General features: G+C 39.6%; 1 protein-coding gene and 2 long non-coding RNA genes across 9 annotated transcripts in view; 1 reads left to right on the top strand and 2 right to left on the bottom strand.

Moving 5' to 3' along the window:
- Fas3 (Fasciclin 3) overlaps positions 1–13,922 on the bottom strand; it is a 73,340-nt gene extending 59,418 nt beyond the window's left edge. For all 7 annotated transcript variants that reach the window (NM_165250.4, NM_001299109.1, NM_165249.4 and 4 more), the window contains exon 1: positions 13,294–13,922. In NM_165250.4, coding sequence (NP_724107.1) covers positions 13,294–13,336 — 43 coding nt within the window. In that variant the 5' untranslated portion in view covers positions 13,337–13,922. The remainder of the gene's footprint in view (positions 1–13,293) is intronic.
- Positions 13,923–19,972: 6,050 nt separating this feature from the next.
- lncRNA:CR44489 (long non-coding RNA:CR44489) lies at positions 19,973–20,503 on the top strand. The gene has a single exon (NR_124363.1). It is a non-coding gene; the product is annotated as a long non-coding RNA:CR44489 (long non-coding RNA).
- A 2,069-nt stretch (positions 20,504–22,572) lies between these two features.
- On the bottom strand, positions 22,573–23,145 carry lncRNA:CR45721 (long non-coding RNA:CR45721). Its single transcript, NR_124362.2, has one exon. It is a non-coding gene; the product is annotated as a long non-coding RNA:CR45721 (long non-coding RNA).
- Positions 23,146–23,396: the final 251 nt, after the last annotated feature.

The following is a 23,396-nucleotide window of genomic DNA, read 5'->3' as shown; positions in this document are numbered from 1 at the left end:
GAACAGAGAAGATTTTCCGACTTCGGTTTAAAGATATTTACGACCTGCCCTCATGTGCGTGTGCCTCACGCCTTTTGTTTTGCTTTAATTATGGGCGTGTTCGTTTGCTTTCCCTCCTATTTTGTTTACATATCTCGCTCTTGGGTCGAACTTCTCCTTAGCGAAAACGTAAACAATTCGGCGTTTTCAACCCGATCCGAAGAGCCTTCCACTTTCACGCGATTCGGCTACGTAAAACAGCTGTCAGCAGGCAAGCATTTAAAAATTTAACTCTAAATTTCTAAAACACAAAAACCAAGGTATTGAAGAAGCAAACGTTTTGTCGGTTTTTGTTTACAATTCGCTTCCGCTTTTGAGGCGGTTTTCTGTTTACCAATTGTGACAGCAACTTTCTTTTTCGCCTCGTCTATTTTTCCCTTTTCACGGTTCGTGTGTCGTGTTGATGACATTTTCGAGAAGGTGATAATTCTTTTTTAATAGTTTTTCCGGCAGCCAGCCGCCAACAAGTGACATTTATTGTGAACGTGTCTTGGCTCCCGAAATTTCCACACAGAACTTTTGCTTCAGATACATAAATTTCGAATCGACTTACGTGAGATCACAGAGGTTGAACAAAATCAAATGGAAAGTTTAGCTTACCTGAAAAATCGGGAAAAAATGTGGAAATTAATTAGGGAATTGTAGGATTTTAAAATTAAATGATCAGGAGATAAATATCAGGAGGCTTATCTATTAGTAGCGTTAAACGTTCATTCTTAAAATAAAAGGGGAAAATTTTAAAAAATATTATCCAAGATAACTTTCTGCTTCCTTGTTTCAATACCTTTGGCAAAAACCACAATTATTTTTGCATTAATATGAGCGCTGTTCATTGAAAAATGTATACCGAGTTTGCGTAAAGCCAGTCTAAAGTTTCGATTAAAAAATCTATTAAAGGTTCAGCCGAAAGGAAAACAGTTCCCAGCTTATGAACTTGTTTTTCAATCCAATTGATATTTTTTTTTGCAAATTGTTCACCTCACCGAAATTCACTAAAAATATCTGTCATTCATCTATCAGTTGGTCAGCATTTGGTAAACTCCATTGCATTTCCTTTGCGTTCCTGGCGCCAACAAAATTCATTTCGTTTCGGGTTGCTCGGTTGCATGCTCAATTTATAGACATTTACCCAAAAATGCAATACCGAACATTTCTGGGCGAAATCCACCGTCACACAGAGAAAGGCCCGGCCCGGACCGGCCCGGATTTGGCCCCATGCCTAAGAACACGTTTCATAGCCCACAATTGCTGGTCTAGTCGGGCTGAAATCTCTGCTAAAACGAGTCCCACAAAACTGGCAGCTGCGATTTTTCCGCATTTGGGGGGAGGGGGAAATTGCGAAAACCGAAAACGGGGCGAGAACCACTTTGATTAGAGCGACTCACACTCACGACCACTTCGTGAATCATTTTCAATTAATGCGAGTGCGACGACAGCTGGTGAGTCAGTTTCCATTCATAAAAACGTTCAATGTCAGCGAAATGAAAGGAAAAAATGTACTACGTTTCGGAATATGGCAATTATTTCTCACTTAGGAACGTCACAGGGTCTTATGTCATTCACCATTTGCCTTTTGTTTTGTTCTGCTATTTTTGCATAACAACTCAAAACAGTGGTAATAATTACAAAAAAAAAAAAACCGCTAATTTGGAGGGAGTCCAGGAAAATGTTTTATTGCTAACGACCACATTTATTTATGAATTTTTTTATGTGTGCCGCGAAAAATAGGGAAAAATACCCCAAACCTGGAACCACTTGGCCAAATTTGCTGTCTTTTGTTGGGCTGCTGTCAAGCCAGTCGCTCACTTTATGGCCGAACATTAAATTGGTCTTGGTTGCAGCCGCTGTTTATCGCTGACAAAAAGGTTTTACTTGACCCAGTCAAGTGCGGAGCAGTCGGCTTCGGGTTGGGCACTCTAAAGTGGGTCGATTTGCTTTGGCTTTGGCTTTAGTAGCGGCAACTTGCCATGGAAGTAGCTTTTCTATAGCAAAGCCGGAGATTTGTTTGTGCCGCCTATAGTTTGAGTAGCTGCTGCACAACAAAAAAAAACAAAAAAGAAATGGGCGTCCATGGTAAAACACGAAAAATCGTAAGAAACCAAATCACTTGCCAAATCACTTTTGAGTTTCAGAACTATTGCATTTTATTTATATTGGATATTTTTAAAAGACATCATTCACATCATTTATATGAAATCACAAACACAAAAATATTTGTTTACGATTTTTCAACACCATTTTTTGCTGTGTGGGCTTGTTGCCATTGCAGCTGCTAGTGTTGCTGCTGTTTTGTAGCCGATGTTGCTGCTCTTGGCAGCCATGTTGCTGGTGCTTAAACAACCGATGTTGCTGCTGCTCCATAAGCAATTTTTTTTAAGCTGTACTTGCTGGTGCTGCTGCTGCTGTTGGTACTGCAGATTTTCATGTTGCCGCTAAAGGTTCAACTGTTGTTGGCCTTGATTTGGTTTTGGTTCGCTACTGGTCCTACTCAAATGGTCTCCCAACTTCTAAGCCGTCTACTGCAATCGCTTAACTGCAGGGAAAATTGAATTTGGGCACTTAATGACGTTTTACTGCCGGGTCAGCTACAATCGCTTGGCCTTTCACTTTAGCCGGCTTTCAGTTAGTTAGGCGACAAAGTTGTAAACCATTTACGAGCCATCCGTTGTCTGGCAAAAGGAAAAAAGACAACTTGTGGAGTGAGCAGATTGCAGAACAAGTTAAAGCAAACTAGATTGCAAAAGATGCAAAAACTAGTTCTAAATGCTGCTGTTCAACCTTGAAACAGTGGCCAGCACTTATAGACAAGTTGAGTGAATTAGCTTTTTTGTAGAACCTCTCATGGCATAACTAGGATTCTGTTGATTAAATAAAAATATTGAACTAAACGTTTTCCAGTGACTCTTCAAAATAAAGTGGTATTATTCCAACTGGCTGATTTTATTGATATTTAAATTAAATGAAAAATCGCAATTTTTCATAATTATACCTCAATGATTGGGCTAACTAAAACAATGCATAAACGTTCGAATTTCGCGGTAAATTAGAAATGATTTTAGTGAAATTCGCGCCATACAAAGCACAGGGGCTGTGGCACAAAATAATTGCCATAATTCGATTATGAAAATAATTTTTCACTTAAACACACTCGCAAATAATTTGAACATATGTATGCATGTTTGTATGAAGTGGGAGCCACGGGAATATGTATTTTTATCATATTACAGGCGTAATTACAGCAATCAAATTTGACCAGACTTTGCCCGTTAATAGAACAAATAAAATTCATAATCAATTCAGCTTTAATGCGCGAAATTATTAAATTTTTTATCGCTCACCACTTTATTTCGCATCGAATTTATTCAGCTTGCAAACATTTTAATTACTCTTATTTGGTGAGAGTTAAATGCAATTTGGCCCTGTTGAATTGCTCTCTTTTCGCAAAGTTTGTCCATGGCTTTAATTTCGTATTTCTCTCGCACAGAGCGTTATGATGGGTGCAAACTTTTTGTCGGCACTGTAAACGCCCGTGAATACTTGTACTGTCTGCTTACAAGGTGAAAGTTGTTTCTGCTTCTCGGTTGTAAAAGAGTTTTTCTGTTTTATGTCTGCGTGCTGTAGCTTTTAATTACCGAATTAAATGCGGAAATTAGAAAAATGGAGAGTCAAATGTTTTTTTTTTTTTTTTATAAATATGAGAACATTTCTTTTTAGGTGATTGTTATTGTAAAGTGAAAGTTTTTCGTTCTCTTTCAATGTAAATGTTAAACTAAAAAATTTTGGTAGAGTAATAATTTAGTTTTCGTAATACACTTATATATAAAATAAAATTCTTTGCTTGCTATCATATTTGTATACATATATTTTCTTATCAAACAGAGAGTAAATTAATTTCCAAGGCTTTTGTGACATAACATTGCATTAATATTTAATTGCCATTATTTGCCCTCAAGTCCTCCTCATCCTCTGCTCATCCATCATCTAAACTTTCGGAATTTTCCCCCATAATCTACCGCAGCAAACTTGAACTTTTTCTGCTGCCATTCCTTTTGTTTATCATTTCTGCCGCCAAGAAGTTTTCATTTAGTCAGTTGCCGGGCAAAAGTGGCAAATAAAAAATAGAATTTATATAAAGCCAAGTCGCTGACTGATAAATCCCGCAAATACTACGCGCACACACACAAGGTAAACACTATCAAAGTTGGCTAGACTCGAACAGAAAAAAGCAGAAAAAAGTGGGAATATTCATTCCGAGCGATAAGTTAACAGGCGTGACTAAGCCCAAAGCTAGTTAGGAAAAAACAGACAGAGAAACTTTCAGCTGACATTTGGCTCTCTCTACTATACATTTCTTTTTTTATAGTTATTCTGTCTTGGCAAGCCCTTTTCCGCAAGTTTTATAAATTAAATGCCATAAAGTGAAAAACTTTCCTGACGGCCTGACTCACGCACTCACACGCTCACTTAGAAAGTAATTGCCTAAAAAATATGGCCAAAAAAGTGTAAGAAGGGCTAAACACGGGCTAATTCCCAGGAGAAGTGCGTGAGTTGTGAAATTTATTTAAATTAAATTTTTATTCTATGTGTTTTTCGGTTGAAATTGCAATCGCTCTTATGGGCAAAGCTTTTCACTTTTTTTTTTGGGCCTAGTCACGCACGCCATAAGGCCGTAATGAAAACTAAATAAAGACGTGAAAGAGTAGGAAAGTCGTGAAAACCCTTTTAACTGCCCATTCAACGAAATCGAAATTCGCAGCTTGTAAGGCTTGTAAATCCACCTGCAGTAATTTCCCCGACCGCTTGAATTGACATGTTAATATGCTAACATCAATCCTAATCTTGGTCGAGTCAGTCTGTCAATCTTTCTGTTCAGTGGAGACTATTGTCTGGCCAATAAATGAGTAAATGACAGGCACACAAACCCACGCTTGTTTGCGGTAGTAAAGACACCAGTAAATCTGGATATCCAGTAGTAGTACACTGCATAAAATTGGGATATGTTAGGGCCCATATTTATGGCAAATGATTTTACCGCCTTGGAGATAAAATGTCACAATTGTCGCCACATTACACTTTTCACAGACTGTAGTTAATTACATTATGAATAGTGATTAAACTTTTCTTCAGTGCATCGGTTACAGTGGATAGCCAGCCAGCTGACAACTGTTTTGTTGCACGAACGCCGGACATTTATCAAATTAAACAGAGTTTTGAGGGAGATGGCTGAGATTGCCAGCACACAGGAGCACTGAGAACACTGTTTGTGTGACCAAGGTGTGGATTCAACCCCTCAAACCCCACCGACCATCACCCCTGTGAAATGAGAGTTAAGTCCAACAATGGACGTATAACGAGCCTCTGGCATGTCATCCCATCTCCTCTTCAAATTGGCACTGACCAACCGCTTAAACTGCCAGGCACACAAATTCAGACATTTATGTTTGGCACTGTCCGCACCAGGAATTATCATTAGCAAGAGAAAAATTGCAAGCTGGAAAATGTTTTTAATTATGTGTGTGGTCTGTGTAAAGATTAGTTAGTGCATGCTAAAACGCACACATAAATTATACGAATAAGTAATAAATAACAGAAAGAAATATACATTTATTGGGGCCTTGTGAAGGGTATGATACTATCTCATGATAAGAATAAATAAAATGAAACATTAGAAATTTACATATTTAATAATTTAACCTGCTTGCTGAATCACCCAAGATTTCAAATAATATTGAAAGAAAATGAAGATATTCCCAGTTTTTTAATTTCCAATTAACACAGTAAGATGTGATTGCTTAGGATCTATGCTTTGAAAATTATTTTTTGACCGCTAATAAGTTATTAACATTCCCCATTTCCGTTTGAATTTTTTCTCTGGGCAGTAAGCTCGACTTGCTTAAGATCTGGGTTCAGTAACCACGCCCAATTCGGACCCGAGAAAATAAACAAAATAAAATGGGTCAAAACGCAAACCTGAAACGAAACTGTCAAATTGGTGGCTCCCACGGAGGAGTGTTGATGAGGGGGTGGTGCCAACCAGGGGGGCACACACAGACGTTTTACGGAGTTTAATTCGTCTTTTTTGTATTTTCTTTTCTTTTTTTTCAAAAAGTCAAACAGCAAGAGGCGAACAAAAAAGTTGAGCAAATACAACGTGCAGGCAATACAAATATAAAATAATTAACTTTAACAATTCTCTCACACACGCCCTCTCTTTTTTACTCTCTTTGGCTGCCAACACCCATTGAATAAACAAAAAAAAAAAAAGTAAAGTAAAGTAAAAAAAAAACCAGAAGTGAGCAACAACAGAACCAAATAAAAGGCAATAATGTGGAACGGAAAAAAAAACCAACAATAATAACAGTTAAAAATATTAACACACACATCTACGGCAATCATTGCGCATGTGTGCGTGCTTTGGTTTTTACGCTTGAAAGAGAAAAGACTGTGGCAAATTAAAAAACAAACGTAAAAAAGAAACAACGTTGAAAATGCTTGTAGAAAAGGTTGGGGAAATAAAAACAGCAAGTAATAATGAACAAAAATGGAAACTAGTTGGAACAGCTAGCCAACAACATGAAAAGTCAAATAAAAGACAATAAAATAAGACTGAAACTGAAATACTGAAAAACCGCACTAAAACCGGTTCGTGAGCTACTAGAGTTGTGTATCCGTGAGATACTGAGATACGAAATTAAAATCCAAGCGCAAAGCGAGCGTGCGAGAGGGAGAGAGGTGGACAAAACTTTAGCATTTTCTGAGATGTATGGTTAAAGATTGCGTTTTGTTCGAAGCTTTTGTTCCGAGCCAAATGATGGATACGGTGTGGTGTGTGCGGGGTGTGTAATACCAAGAAAATGGTTATAAGGCCAATGAATGGCTAAAAAGCCAAGTCTCTGAACTTTGAAATGAAGATTTGGGGGCATGAAGCTCGGACCTGTTGCTAGGTTCTAGAATTTAAAGGGGAGGGCATATGGTAAAGTCAGGTTATTCTTCATACGGCTTTTTTTTAACGGATTACATCACTTAATCGTTATGTAAGCCGATCTGCGGCGATTAAAGCAGTAACTGAGAATTAAAATTTTACATGATTCGCAACTAAATATGTATATTTATAATTTCTTATTTATTTCACTGTGAAACTGGTTTCGCTTCGCATCTCGCAGTCGTAACCAATTATAGCTCTTTGTGAATCTTGAATGAATCCAATTATCGCATTCATGAATACATGTTTTTACATACATCAATCTGTTCCATTACCACTTATAAACGCTTTTTACTCTCTCATTATACATATCTGTTTTAATTTCTTAATCACAATTTTCTTTGTTCAATTTCCATGCAAATCTGCAAAATCTTTTTATTTCTTTCGCCGCAGTGCTCTCTTATTTATTTGATTGACTGTTTTTATCCATATGTGAATGCCGCGTGATTACTGCATTTAAGGTGTGGGTTTCGTATTATTAAGCCCCGTTTTTTACACAGACTAAATATATTTAATTAACGACTGGCATTTTCCGCAGTCAGTAGTAGTTTTTTCTGCACGTCTGTTTTTGGACGTTTATTTGCGTTTCGGTGCTGTTCGGTGAACAAATGCATTATGATTTGATATAATTAATAATTATAATGCCAGGCGCAACATTATTTTCAATTATTTTTCACTTTCGGGGGCTAGCACACAACCTCATACCGACGCAATGCCAAAAACCCAAAGCCCCCTACCAAAACCCAGGCAATAAGTCAGTCAGCCTGACATGACTAGTCCATTCAATTTACACAGTCATGTAAATTTAATTAGAACTGCACATTTAATTAGTATATAAAAATCCCTAAGCCACACCCAAACCCTCAAATTACAGATTACGTTTTAATGCAGCAATTATGGAGCATTTCTGGTCTTCCTTCAATCGGTCATTTTATGGCGAGGCATAATATAATAGAAAAATCATATTCACATATTGATTTAATTTTCCAAAGAGAAACGGACGGAGCGCCACATGAATTGAAAGCGATGTAAGTGCAACTGTTTAGCAATTTCGACATTGATAAAATTTTAATTGAATTTATTACGAATAATGTCGATATATGGACATGTGTGTGCCCGTAAGCCCAAATATTGCATTATGGCCCAGATTGTGTGTGGCAAAATAATTTTACATTTCCAATTACCTAATATTCATCGATGAATAGGCAGTCCTGCGCAGGGATGAAAGCTAGCACTATTATAGGGCTTGATAAGAATCGAACGTAGTTAACAAATTATTAGCAATTCGATTTGCGAGCATATTTTCTTGTCGTGCAGAAAGTTGTGCGATTCGAATTGCATTCGCCACATTTCATGTTTAGTGCACCGTAGAATGGTGACCCAGTAAGACCGAAGAACTATTATCAACATTTAGCATAAAGCTGTCAGTGTTTTTGTCAGCTGATAAGGAACACCTTGCACACCTTCCCTCACCACCCAATCCGTAGTGCTGCCCACATAAACCTTATCTAATCGTTCGCATTTTCCCCATGCGACCCTAACAAAAACAGAACCAGAATACAGAGCAACTTCTGGATGTGTATCGTGCAATAGTAATTGCCGGTGGAACTGTTGCAGGTGATGTACACAGCGCGACTAATTTATAGAAATTGGAAATTTCGTTTCGTTATGAATTTAATAACTATTTCTTACATCAGTTTTACAATCTTCAATACGCTGACCATATTTATTTCGGCAACCGGGTTAAGCTGGGTTAAACTTAAAGCTGGTTTTTCTCAGTGTGCTTCTTATCAACAGCTCAAATCGTGACCCAAATCAAAGCCAACTGCACTGGGCGCAAATATAGAGGAGAGTCAATGAGAATGTGAAAAAGCCAAACAAACCTGACACAATTTTCTGGGGCTGACTAACATGGGAAGATATACGAGTAGAAGAAAAACGTGCGGGGATATAGAAAGTTGAGTCAATCAAGCGGGTTTCTGTTCACGTCAAATTAGTCGATTATTGCCTTTGTACGCCAGTTGCATGAGTAACCTGCGAAGCTTATGAATCACCACATACAGCCACAGAATAACTAATATTTGTTTGAAAATTGAGAAAAACAATAATTGCAATTATCATCGCAATTGTGCGCGTTCATATAAATAATATTGACAATGAAGTAGATTTTATAAGTGGTTTCTTACAAGGGGAAAGTAACTTATAAAAAGGGAATTACAAATTGAACGTGCTGATAACCCTTTAAATTTAGGGCACATATATTTTTAGTGCGACACATATTGGAAATCCCGCTGAATCAACTTTAAATAGTATTAAACGGATATTCAAAATAAATTCTATATATTATGATTTCAAGAATGTGTTTAAAGCCATTTTATTGGATTTCCCATCCTCATTATATTGTCTCTTTTCATTGCAAAACACCTTCAAAAGCGCATTATTTGGAACTTCTTCCTTTGCCCATTTGCAATTGTGTCGGTTTCCCTTATTTTGGCCACGTTTTCACGCTCCTGGTACGTGCTCATAAAGACAACTCTGTGCCGCCGAATCGATCATAAGTTCGCTTCATTGTGCTCGAGACTCACACACACACACTTGTTTGCAGTTGCAGCCCGAAAAGCAGCAGAGGAAAACGGGTAACTTTTCCATAAGCTGTGCAACTTTTTGCCGGCTTTCCCGCTTTTCTTTCTTTATTGTCTTTTCAACTGTTTTGTCGTGCGGCAGAGGAGCAGAATAAATAGGGTAGATCCCCCATTATATTTAATTTGCCTGGCATACGCTTTGTCAATATCGCACTCTTTCCTCTCTCTCCAACCAACCCTTTTGGCCCAAAAATTCCAGCATGGCCCAAAGCGATGCCAACTTCCTGGGCACGCACACAAGCTCACAAAAAGACAGACAAACATGCAGATAAACGCGTACGTATGCACATATACAAGGGATGCATGCAAAGAGTTGTTGTTGACAATGTTCAGTCATTCTTCAGCAAATTAGTCATGAAATTGTGCATTTCTATTTGTCTCTCGCCCAAATTGCTAAATTTGTAAATAAAAATTGGCTGCCGGCGATTAATCAGCAATATATATATATATAAGTGTCAATGTGGAAAATCGAATTGAAAAATGATAGAGCAAATTTTAGGAAACAAATCAATTCATTTGGAAAGGGATAAGCGTTGAAAGTTTTGGCCCGACAATGTAGTTTTAATTATAATGAGAATTGAATAAGACAAATATTTATGTAAATTTATATTAAAAATACATTTTCCCTGCATGGATTGACTGAAATTAATACAATATTCGCATGGCAACTTTGATTTTGCCAAGGTGAGAGCAGCATATGTATATCACAAATTTTACAACGCCCAACTATAAATCATAGATTGATTACAGACTTACAATCCAAGCAAACAATAAAGTGGCAAAGAAAGGCATTTGAAAGAAACCCGTTAGCAATTAACCGATTCTTCCTTCCGCACCTTCGAGCGGGGAAAACTCCCGCTTTTCATTTGGGGAATACCTTTTGGTAAACTAAAGCCCCCAGCGCGATAAAGCTTTTGTGTCCTATGGCCAGTCCTTTTTTCGCAACGTTTCAGTTACTGCAAAAATGTTCAGTTGGTCGCTCGGACGCTTTTTTGTTGACCAGGTAGCAAAGCAAAAAGCCAAAATGAAACGATGTTATGAATATGAATGAGAGACGGAGGAGCTAGCCCTTCTCTGCGATTCCCATTGCAATTACCATAGGTAGAAAAAGAGTTGAAAATTATGTATGTCATGGGCGGGAGTGGGTGGTATGAATTGGATTGCCAAAAAACCAAAAGGAATAGATATAGGTGCAGTAGTCACAGTTCGCAGTAACAGTCACTGTCCGACGAGTCACATTTAGAAGCGGCAAACTGGGCAAACACTGCACGTATTTAATTCAATGCCTGGATCTTTTTTGTGACCATACCAGATGGCATATATGTATGTAGATATATGTATGTACAAAATATAGCATAGAACATGCCTCAATTGGTGGCCATTAAAATGCATAAATGCTGGACCGCTTTTTGTTCGCTCCTAGATGAGGCAGTCATAACTAAATACGTCACGACTGCAGCTCCTTTTGGCCATTTGAATTACTGTGAATGGTTTTTGGATGCAATGCCTTATTTACATGCTGCACATGTTGCAGTTCGTGTCTCCTTCATCCCTTTTTTATATCCTTGCACAAAGAGCGTCCATAAAATTGAATGGGAAGTTTGCAAAGGAAATTGTGGTTGATTTTTATGTGGGTTCTGGTCATATACATATATAGTTCCGAAAGTGGAGTATGCCATGGAGAGTTTATTTTTATTTAAAAAAAAGCGGATAGTTATCTCAAGGGGTAGTAATTTAAAGTTTAAGTACATTTGGAGAGTATCCAGAAACAGTGGCGATAAATAAATCGTTTGGCAATATTCGCATGTTAATAAACACTATTACCACAAGAAATTCAATTCCCATAGAATATTGTTAAATACTATTGAGACTCTTGTCCTTTTTTGCACGCTTAAGCGTATCCTTTGGGTCGGATAGTTAAATTTCCGGCCCATGCCCGTCTGAAAAAACGGTCCATGGTGCCATGGCCGGAGCTGCATTAAACATTTATAATTGCAAGACAACAGCCAGCCGGCAGTCAACTGATGCGATGTCTGCGATGCGTCAGTCCTATAAAAATGTAAAAGTATTCAGTGTGAAGTGGCAAAGCCCTGCTAGAAAAAGACGGCAACTGGACAGCGGAAAGAGATAGGGAGAAGGGTTGAACCTGCAGTGGATTTCCTGGTGTACTTTATTTTGGTTTTTTGTGTGCAGTTTTTGCATTTACATTTTCGTAAACCTTTGAAAGGTTCCAGGCAGGCTTAGCAACTGAATAAAACGCGGCTGTCTTAAAGTCACGTCATGTGGGTGGTTCTGTGGGGGGGGGGGTGGCTTTACCATTGGGCGGTTGAATCTGCCGAGGGGCTGTGGCAGTAATGAGGCAACTGCAAAAGCAACAGCTTCATGTGCCGTGTGTTGTGTTAATGTTGTTAGGCTTTGGCATAAACCAGCATCTTCTTTTCAGCTAATGAGAAATCTGTCTCAGTTTCCCCAGCTAGCTCTGCACCCATATATCCTTCTCGCTCTTCAAGGACGTAATAAGAGGGTACAATATAATAAGCACGGCTGAAACATTGAAGGATTTTAATTAAATAGAACCGACAGCGTTTTTGGGCCTTGATGATGGCATAGAATTTATATCCGCATTCGTACGTGGTACAAAGAGATGAAAGTAATGCTCAAGTGGATGCTGATGTTGTCTCCTAATTTCAAGGATGCATGCTGGCACAAGATGCGGCACTTAGAATAAATTAAAAAAGGAGCCAAATAAAGACTAATTACAGTGGAGCGAATATTGAGACGTATTACCATCTACAAGGTTTTTTTTAGATTCTACATTATTGGGGGCCAATGCTAAAATATGGAAACTAGTATTGATATAGTACAAAATTATATTCCAAGGCAAAATACATTTCAAAAACACATTATTGATCACAAGTCGGTTCCAATAAAGTACAACTATTAAACAGTCTAATACTGTCATAAAACCAAGCAAACCTCTTATGGGCACACAAAGCTATCAAACCCTATCACGTATGAACACAAAACCAAAGAAAATCCATTAAAACAGCTACTAAACCGATTAATTAAAATAAACGATCCGTGAATCATCTGCGGCGAAGATCTTTCGGGCAAGCCCAATTTGGTTGGACTCACCATAGAAGACCAAAGTGTAATTGACCTTTTCAACCTGTGCTGGCGCATGGCAAATGCCAGCTGTACCCCAAGATGCGAAAGGTCACACTTGGCACGGACACAGATTCAAAACAGCTTCGGTCACACTCTGAGCATGCGCAGTTGGAGCTATGGACCAAACCGGGTCAACCGCCAAAAGAGGAGGAACTATCAATTTCATGGATATTATGACAGGGAACTTTTCACTCAATCATCACTTTCATAAAGACAACACTTTCCACAGCCCCGCGGGGCGATGTCTTCTCATCAATCAAGTTTGCCGTTCAACAATGATATTTTTATACAGCTCGAGGTGAGAACACGTTTTTGGGTAGCATCTTTTTATTCATATACATAGGTATCTGAGAGTAAGCTAAACTTTTTCACACATTTGCGCGGGTCTTAAACGAGCGCGTGATATCATCTCATGAGCGCGACTTTGGCTTTACTTTCCTCTGAGCCGTTGTTTATTCTTACCTGTTAAGATGGCTGCGAGACATATAAAAACGATCCGTGACATGATTTTGCTGCTGACTTCCTTTGGCTTCGCGTATTTTTTCTACTGAGCGTGAGCGTATAAGTAATCCCGGTTTTGTTTTTTTGGGTTTCCTTATATGTGTGTATGAATTTTTTTTCTTGGTGTCACTCAGGCGTTTGGTTGCACTTGCTTTAGCTTTTCATGCATAAAATATACGGCCAAGTACGTTTTGGTGGCACTTTACGGCCGCTGAGGCTCTGGTTTATATTTTTTATGTGACGTGTGGGTGTGTGTGTGTGTTTTGGGGTGTGCAGTGTGTGTTTGGATGCTTTTTTAACTCCTCGCTATTATTTGTTATTTTCAAGGGGTATATCCGATCGGTTGGTTTGCGCTAATCGAAGATTATGCCACACTTGTAAACACACACGGTGGGCCAAATGCCAGTGGCAGCGATAGTGCTCAATGGCCGGCTAACGCACACGGACGCAGGTTTATACGATTCCGACACGAATAACGATATCAAATCCCGAAATGCCGAACCCAAAATGCCGAACGACCGATGTGCCCACGCAATCCAAGAGCGACAGAGAACGACTGATAGGAGCAACAGTTACCAAACGACTGAATCCGCTCCGTGTTTATAAAGTTGCCAACATGGGCAGCGCAGCGGCCGCGACGTCGGCGCCAGCTGCGGCAGCGACAGCGGCAGCATGCTGCGAACACCAGGCGTATGCGTTTTTACATATGCAGTCGCTGGGGTTGCATGTTGCCGCTGGATGTTGCTGGCGTTTGTCGATGTTGCGGCTGCATGTTGCTGCCGCTACATGCGCGACGAGCTAGCAGCATTGCTCGTTCTAGTTTACGCTTTACAGCGACTGTGTGTACAGGGTACTTTTAAATTACGGGGGTATATGGACTTGAACACACTACCTAAAAATAATGGTTTCAATTTATAGCAGCTGCAGTTTTTTATAATTTATTTTTACAATTATTATTTAGGTCACAGGGAATTGGGTGGGTGCTAGGAATTTATAATCTTTTAATCAACGTTTACCTAGCAAAACAGTCTTTGCAGTGTGCTCCACTAATAAATATGTATTTTGTTGCTTATAATTTAAAATGTAAAGTGAATTGTTGAAAATAACAAACTCATTAGAGCTTAGCCTGCATCTCCGGTTTTGATGACACATCTATTTAGGTGGAAAAATTTAGGTGACTAACGTGTTCTATTTTCCTTTGCGTCATAACTGGAGTTCAAATAAAGTTTCTTAGCATGGTGCTAATTTAAATATTATGAGTATGGGTTTGTACAGTATTTATTTACCTAATATCTACAAGTTAGAAGCCGTTAATAGGTCGTATTTGACCCACAAATGGATTGATTTATTCCTAATACCATTTTTTAATATCTAATGTTAAATAGATGAAAAGTACATTTAACAGTAGAATCAATGGCCCAAAGTTCCGAAAGCATGTTTTTTTTTAAACCGCGTGATAATTTGCTACGACCCAATTGGTTAAGGTTAGGCAAATCAATAAATATAAATTAGATGGACAAAGAAACATTATTTCGGATCGACATAAACATGTGTTGCAAGTAAATAGAATTTAAACGGGCACTCCATACAGTGTAATACTTTCTGCCGCCGCTGTTCTTGTTGTTTAGTTTGATTTGAATTTGTTTGGCTCTTGTGCATTGTGTTGTTGCAGCTTTCGCTCTTGTTGTTATTGCTGGTATTGTTGGTGTTGTTGTTGATTTGGCCAAGTTTGCTTTCAGGCTGTCGCCGTTGCTGCTGCAACTGCCGGATTTCTGTCTATTTGTCGTTTGATAATCTACCCCCTTGCCGGCCGCCTCCTTGGATTTCGCCGGCTTTTGTTTGCCTGTCGTGTTGTCGAATGGCACACATACAAATTCCGACCGAGAGCGAATCTTTGGCACAGTGGCTCCTCGTTCTGGTTGCCGATTCCCGTTCCCAGTTTCCCGCTCCCTCTTCCGCAAATATTCCGCTGTGTTTGCCACAGTTCCAGATCCCCAGAATCGCCCGCAATGGGACTGTGACCTGAAACCCACTTCGATTAGAATGATGTAAACGCAGGCTCGATTTATGGCGAGAACAGTAAATAGTAAGCTACGCAGTACTTAGGAAGTTTGTAATGGCTACCAAATAGAGCGATCGTACAGCTTACATAATAATTATAGAGCCTTACATATTGCTTTAACTAAATTATTGTACGAAATTACTTGTGTATCAATATTGAGATACAGTGTACTGTACCTGTGGAACTCTGAAATGCCGCATCGCCGGACAACTATAAGCTTGGAAATATTTAAAGTGACCCGTATTTTCGCACCCTCACCCTGTGCGATTTCCATTTTCGATTCATTGCCCCATAATGTATTTACTTCTGCATTATTACACTTGCCATCGTGCACTCCCTGTTTGCCCCCGAAAACCAGGCAGCAAATAGTATTATCAAACATTTTAAATTTAATCAAAGCACACACATTCAATAAGCCTGGGGCCATATTTGGACTATGAAAAGGTAAGCCATGAAAAATGCATAGAAATTGCACACCCTATTGGATGAAAATAGGGTCGCGTGGACTAGAGAAATATAGCTGCATAAATGTTGATGTTTTCGAACTGTCATCTTTAAAAATATTATTTTTTCTAATTTTTATTTTGGTGCAAATGCCGTGGTAATCTGACCATCGTAGCCAAATTTGCAACACATTAAATATTTTCGTGGAGTTAGAGCATTTCAGTATGCGAAGTTTCCCTTTATTTAGTTTCAACTTAAATTTTTCCACTAATATTTTTGTTTGTTAGGTTTGCATTTAGCATGCAATAAAAATATCGCATGCTATAAGGTTTGTGATTTCAGGGCGCACACGACTGGAAACTGTATATTCCGGCTATGTGCCCGTGTCCATGGGCGGGCTTAAGGGGGATGAATGGTGGGATCGGTTGGGGATGATAGCCAGAGGGGTAGGGAACCAAGCTGCTGAGAGCAGCCAGCATGTGTTTATTGCCAGCACAAAATGATGATTATACGTAATGTGTAATGGTCAGAATGGCGAAAGAAGGAGTCGAAGGCGGTGGCGGGAAGGGACGGGACGGGATTCGGTGGCGTAGCTTTTCCGTAGCACTGAGTGCGGCGTGTAAAGCCCCGGAAAAGCAGCCGGAATAGCATCAAGCAGACGGCAAAAACAAACAGGAGGCATCTCCCGCCCGCCAGTGGCACATCCTTGGTCTCCTTGCCATTTTCCTGCTCCTGTTAGTCCTTCTGCTCCAGAAACACTCTATTCTCCACATGTGATGGCTGCATCACAACGGCGATGGCCCAAAGCAGCCAGCAACATAGAACATTTTTGAGGCTTGCATTCAATTTTTGCTTTGCATGCCATTTTACTTGGCCTAGCTCTTCATTTTTCGGCCTGCTAACTATCTACTTGGAAAAGTTTTCCCCACTAAAAAACATGCATTTAAAGATGTGTAAATAATATTTAGGAAATTAATAATCTTTAAGTTATATATGTTTATATGTTAAAAAACCGCTTTTATTAATTAACAAAAACATGTTGCATATCCAAAATGACAAGTTCTTACATTTGAAATTCTCCCACACCTGTCAAGCTGGAAATGAATCTCATTACGAGTATAATATCATTGCAAGTCATTTCCATGACACTTCACTCCATAAAAAAAAAATAATAAATAAAGTCCGCAAAACCAGAACCGAACCAAAAACAATATGGGAAGAGTTTATTGAAATGAGAAGCGCTTAGAAGTCCAAAAGTGGAAAATGTGGGCGTCGAAAGGTGTGGGCGTTATGGAAAACATGTAAAGCCAAAGAGCCAGGGGAGCTTTTCTATATGAAGTTACCCGAAAACATGTAAATTAAGCATCCAGGGTTGGGGGTAAAAAAATGTTAGTAGGTGCGGATGAGCGAGTGAGAGACCTTGCATTACAATTGAGTTACGTTTCAGCTGTGTTGCCTTTATTGCAGTAACCAGTGCGAAATGGGGGGCAGAGTCCTGAGGGTTCTTTAAAGAGGGGAGGGGGCGGTAAGTTCGGAGTTGTTTGTAGGAGAGCCATGTTCATATTGTGCGAAACAATGAATTTATACTCGTAGCGCTCGTTGCACAGTGTTTTTTTTGTGTTGAGTTATATTTCTGGGTTTTACATAAACATCTAGGAACAAAAAAAAAAATAAATAAAAGTGATGGGTTTAACACAGGGAGAATGGGGCTTCGGTCTGGAAAATAGAGGAAAAGTGGGTGGCAAACTGCGGAAAGGGACTAGTAAGTGCAGTTGGGACGGAAAAAGAATGAAATACTGGAGTTGGGTCACTCACAGCCAGCTTAACACATTTGACTCGATTCGACTCGCTCCCTACAACACTGTACCCAACCATAAAGCCATCCCACCACCCACCGAACTGCTTCACTAGCACCTCATCTACACCCACATCACACACCACATCACACCACCCAGTAGCCTCTAGGCTACAGATTAAACTGTGCTTGTAATGAGAATTTCTGCTCTCCACCTCGCTGATGATGCTGCTGATGAGGAGGCTGCTCTTGTGGGTGGCCGTTTGGGTGGTGCTGCACGTGTGGGTGGTGTTGCTGCACATTTCGGTGGGTGGAGGCCTTGCGCCTCTGGCAATTTGCATTAAAGTCAGCTCTTTTTCCTGCCACCGCTTCTCCACACCCACGTCTTTTGTTGTGCGAAATGAGTGTGTGCAAAGGTATCGGGTCAGAGCTTGGATTTTATGTCACACTTAAAAGGAGAAAAAAATAAGTATTACAGAATCGAGTACATAGCTGTTCCAGGACTTCTGAATGGACCGTAGGAGAAACTGTACTTAGTTTCGATGAAAGAAAGTCCTCTCATAAGCAATCCAGTTTAAGCACTGGAAAAATTATAAGCTGCAAGTTTTAAATTGCTAGTAAAATGTATAGTTCAGATTGCAGTTAATTAGATGAGATTGCCATGTAGTTCTAAACCATAACAAAACTAAATTTAATTATATAAGATAAGTTAATAAGTTAATTCATTTAATATATCAAATATTTCTTATTTGAATATTTTGAAATAAATAAACTGTTAAACCTATTAACCTTTTCTCGCTGTGCAGCCCATTAGAAACAAAAGTTTGCTGATGCAGTGCAACATGTTGCGGTCGGCTGCGTGCAATTGGGATTCGAGTGAGCATAAATTAAAAAGAGACGTCGTCCTCCGCTGAAGAGAGCTTATGAGTTGTCCTTGCCGGTGCGCCCATAACACCACCCACTTTAGCGCACCGCACCTAGCCCCCCTAAAGCCCCTTGTCCCACGGCAACCAGCAAACTGCAAACTATTCGCACTTTCAGTGTTGCTACAAATTGAGATTTATGTGTGCGAAACTTGCACAACCTCAGCCAATTGTGTTTCTGTGAGTGTCTCCATTTCCCTGCCCCTACCACTCTGCCACCCTTCAGCCCACCCTCCACATCTACCAGCGAGTGTGGCCTGGTGACCGTCTGGGAAAATGGGAAATGGAAACTGGCAATGGGTTAACAGTTTCCAGCTGTGGTTAAAAAACTTTGCCAACTTGTCGCCTTTTGGCACTGCCACATTGGCCCAAAGGGGCGTGGTTGAGGGGCGAATGAGGGAGGTCAAGGGAGCCAGGGGCGCGATGATCAGCCCAAAGTTCTTGGCCAAGGGTTAAGGGAGTTTTGGCTGTGCATAAGTACTTGGCTGGGAGTCTCTTCATCTACGCACTTAAGGATACAAATGCATATTTAACGAAAGGGTAAAACTATGTGAGACACGTGCTAGGTAGGAAGAGCCTTATTTAATTAAAAATAGTTGAAATGAGCAAGAGGAGAATATTTAAGGTGACCCAGAACAAAGTTTTAAAATAAAGAAAATGACCCACATTGAATGTTCTTAAGTACACTACTTAAGTTGAGCGTATAAGAAAGTGTATGGCTTAGAATTATATCAAATTAAGCTTACAGTAACCTAAACAATCATTTGATATGGCTTAAACTATTTTCTCACTTTGAGTTGTAATAAATTAAATTTTTAAACCAAAGTCCCATTTCCATTCGTTCGCAAATGTTGCTGACAAATGCATAGAAACCTTGTACCCGAAGTAGTGATCTCTGGCAACATGTTACCAATGTGTTTCACTACCATTTGTTTCAGATAACAGATTTGTGCTTTTTAATTTTATGACTAAACATATATATATATAGAATAACACGTAGCTGTAGATACATTTGTTCCCTACCAGAATACTTTTAAATGTTTATTAACTATCAATAGTGAACTATAGTTAAATTAGAGTAGTGCCCCAATAAAGTCTGCTAAATTGAACTGTCTGTTAAATGAATGTTAACCACTTCTGCCCGCATCCGCTGCGCTGCCAGCGTTAAGCGTCGACGTCATTTGTGACTGTACCTTTTGTTGTACCTGTTGTTGGTTTGGATTTGTTGTTATTGTTATTTCCCTGGCTTTTTCGAATGCTCTTTACGCGCGCTTTTGCCCCGTCATCTGTATAAGTACGTGCATGTATGTGTTATATCTGTGTTAGCTGTATCTTTGTATCCGTATCTTTTGTTTGTTTGTTTGCCCTGGCTGCTACCATTTGCCTTACGTTTTTTTTCCAGACCACATTTTCTTTTTAACCAAAAACCAGCAAACGGTCAAACTTTAAAAGCAGAAAGACATGCACTGCGGGCCAGAAAGAGACGGGTGGACAGCTGAAACCAAATTGTGACTTGGTCTTTTATTTATTCACTGTTTGCCAGCAAGATTACTCTCCTTTTCAGCAACTACGTGCAACGTTGTCGAGCTTTGTCTCTCTTTTCTGGTCGCCACGCTAGATTAGATACAGATGCATATACAAAGATACGGATACAAAGATACAGATTCCATGAGCTGCTATTTAGAGGAAGAGAGGCTGAGGGATGGAGACTGCTTATTTATTTGCTCGCTCAAAAAAAAAAAGGTCAAACCCTTCGGCTACTACGCGCTCAAGCATCCAGCACTAAAATGCAATCTAATAATTATACATAAAACATAAAAGCAACAGCCAGGTCTTGAGCTAACTTCTGGCTATGTTCAAGGCTAAGCAGAAATACACTAAAAGCTTAATAGTATTCAGAAGTAATCAAAATAATATTAATCTAAGTATTATATAAAATATGTAGTTATATACATTCAATAATATTGCATTCTATTCAAATATGGGAATTTAAAATATTTCAATACATATTGATAGATTTCTACAATTAATAAATTATCTAATATTTAGTTAATTTCACTTTATATATTTTTCATAGTCTATAAAAATGTTAGTTTATAATCAAAGCCAACATTTTTTAAACGATTGTATAAAGGTATGGTATAAATAAATAAAATATAATAAAAATACTATATGCATATTTGAAAAGTTTGTTGCGTTTTCTCCACATGTATACACTCTATGTATACACATATATAGATTTTTATAGCCGTGTACAAGTAAAGGGTTGAATAATAGGAGTGGGGAAGAGTTGACGCCGTCGTCTGTCCCAACTACTTAACCTTTCGAGCGAGCCAAACTGCAGGAGATGGCTGGCAGATAGGAGCCAGGAACCTGAACCCAAAACCCGACACTGACATTAACCCGCCAACGCCAGACTCCGGCTCCGGACTGAGCCTCGGATTCAGGCTCAAGCTCAACAATTGCCCAGGGAACACGCCCACACCCACTACGACGCCAAAGTAAAACGGGGGCGGGGGAAGCTGGGCACATATCACATGTAAAATGTTTTATATATGCTGCACCCACAACAATCCTGACATGGTTGCATCCAACCAGTTGCAGCATTTGCCTCGGGGAGGCTTCGGCCTCATCAGTACGAGAATTATCATCGTACTCCTCCATCTTCCCACCTTCTTCATCATGTCCATCGTCGTCATCACCGCCTCCTTGGGCGTCATCATTTTCATCCAACTCATGTGGCTCATGGGCTCGTTTTTATCATGCATTTTAATGCGGCCTTTGAAAAGTGAAGTGGAGTGCAGCAAGAAGTGGAAAATAACTAAAGTGTCGCCTCAGAGACTCGGACTTCAACGACTTTGCACTGCGATAAAATCGTTACGTAATCAGGGCATTTTCTGGAAATCAATGAAAGTGTTCTTCAGCAGTTTCCAAAAGGACTCCGAAAAACGTACCCATCATCATTCAAGATCTTATCTTATTTTTAACAGATCTCATAGAGAAAGCAAAGGTTTTGGTTTGTTAAAAGATGATTTTTCATTCGTTCTATAAACAAAAAGAGATCAATATTTATGATTTCAATTGAAGTGAAGTTAAGTTAAAATCGCGTGATTTCCCTCAGTGCAGCCACTGCAACTCCTTAACCAAAACTCCAAAAGTCTGCGTTTCTGTCTTTTGTCTCTAAAATATTATAAAACATAACAATAAGAAGGCGAAGGCAGTGTGAAGTTTACTTTAGAGCCCCCATATCTGCCCCTCCAAAAACCCAAACCCGTTTGTGTCGTCACTAAAAAGTCGTGCGCTCCCCCCGAGGGACCCTCTTCTATATGCGTGGAACAGGTTTCCCCCACTACCATGCACCATATAGTATACCACAGGCGTCTACTGTTGCAAGTCGCACCCAGTTCTCTACTCTAACTCCGACTTCGAGTCATCTTTCCCTCGCATCTCCCGCTGATTCTTAAAGCTTCGCTTTCAGTGCGCCTCAGTTCGACTTCGTTTTGTCTCTACTTTTTTATTTTTGGCCTGGCCTAAACTAAACAAACCAGGTCCGCAGCACAGTGCTCCCCCTTTCCATTTCTTCATGTAATTGCTATGCATCCACACCGTAGGTGTATCGTTTTCGATGTTGCCCGGTTTTATTGCCGCATTTACAAAATGTTACAAAAATTAAGAAAAGAAAAGGCCAACGCCACCCACTCTCACTCAATGTTGCCGGTGGGCACGCACATGTTGCTGCTGGCATGTTGCTGGCTGCTGGTAAATGGTGCTCAAATAAAATATGTTTCTGAGATATTGAGCACTTCGGAGGTTATTATTTTGTTGGAGAGAATTGTACGATTCCTAAACTTTTCTAACAATTTTTTTTAAACTAAATAAGTTTAACCATAAGCCCTTAGCTATTATTTAATTATTTATAAAACAAAAAAATATTTATAAAAATAAATATATAAGGCGACCAAGATATGTATGTACATATACATATTGCATATTTATTAATTGATTTGTATGATATTACATACATTGAAAAGCCCCAATACAAGCAGTATATACAATACTTCGATGAAGCCGTTTTAGCCACAATGTTGCCGCTGCGCCTGTTGCTTACCAAATTTCATTTCGTCATAGGCCGGCTTTAAAGTTGGCTTCTTGCTTGATACGCTGGGGATAATTGAAAAAGCCGCCAGTTGCAGAGAGTCATCCGAAACCGGGCAAGTTGTAATGTTGCCATTGCCATCTACCATCTACCGTCTACCATTTACCATTCTCCATGCGCTTTGGGTACCGACTTTTGTTTTTGGTTCTGGTCTGCGTACGTGATGCGATGTGATGTGTTGCTGATGCCGCGCTGCTGTTGCAGTCTTGGCCAAACCGCCCGCAGTGTTGCCAGTTGACAACGTCATTACTGTTCTCGATTTCACATATCGCATGGCCAACTAGCACAAGCGTCTCGTCGCCACACACAAGAACCCACCGAAACTCCCGCTTTGGAGCGGTTGGGTTCCTTGTTTTCGTGCAGGCCAAAATCCAAGAAGACGCTACGCTACCTGCCATATGCGCTGTTTGCGCTATGCTCGTATGCTATATGTGCTATATGGCATGGTGTTCTGCTTTTGGCCCTGGCTCGATTGCGACCCTGTTCTCCTGCCAGAGTCTGTTAATGTGTCGAAAATGTTACGAGCAGGAACATGTGGCTTGTGAGCCCCACAACTCAACGGCAGCAACGCCAAAATAGCAGCAGAACGTACACTGCGCGGAAATCCAAACAGCAAATAATGATCAGAAGATTTTTAGATTCAATAAACAGGTTAATTAGCCAAGCTGAAATAAATGTTTTTTT

This window comes from Drosophila melanogaster, chromosome 2L (assembly GCF_000001215.4).
Source record: "Drosophila melanogaster chromosome 2L".
Classification (NCBI taxonomy): domain Eukaryota; kingdom Metazoa; phylum Arthropoda; class Insecta; order Diptera; family Drosophilidae; genus Drosophila; species Drosophila melanogaster.
Note: the sequence above shows the minus strand (reverse complement) of the source record. Positions and strands in the feature narration are given on the sequence as shown.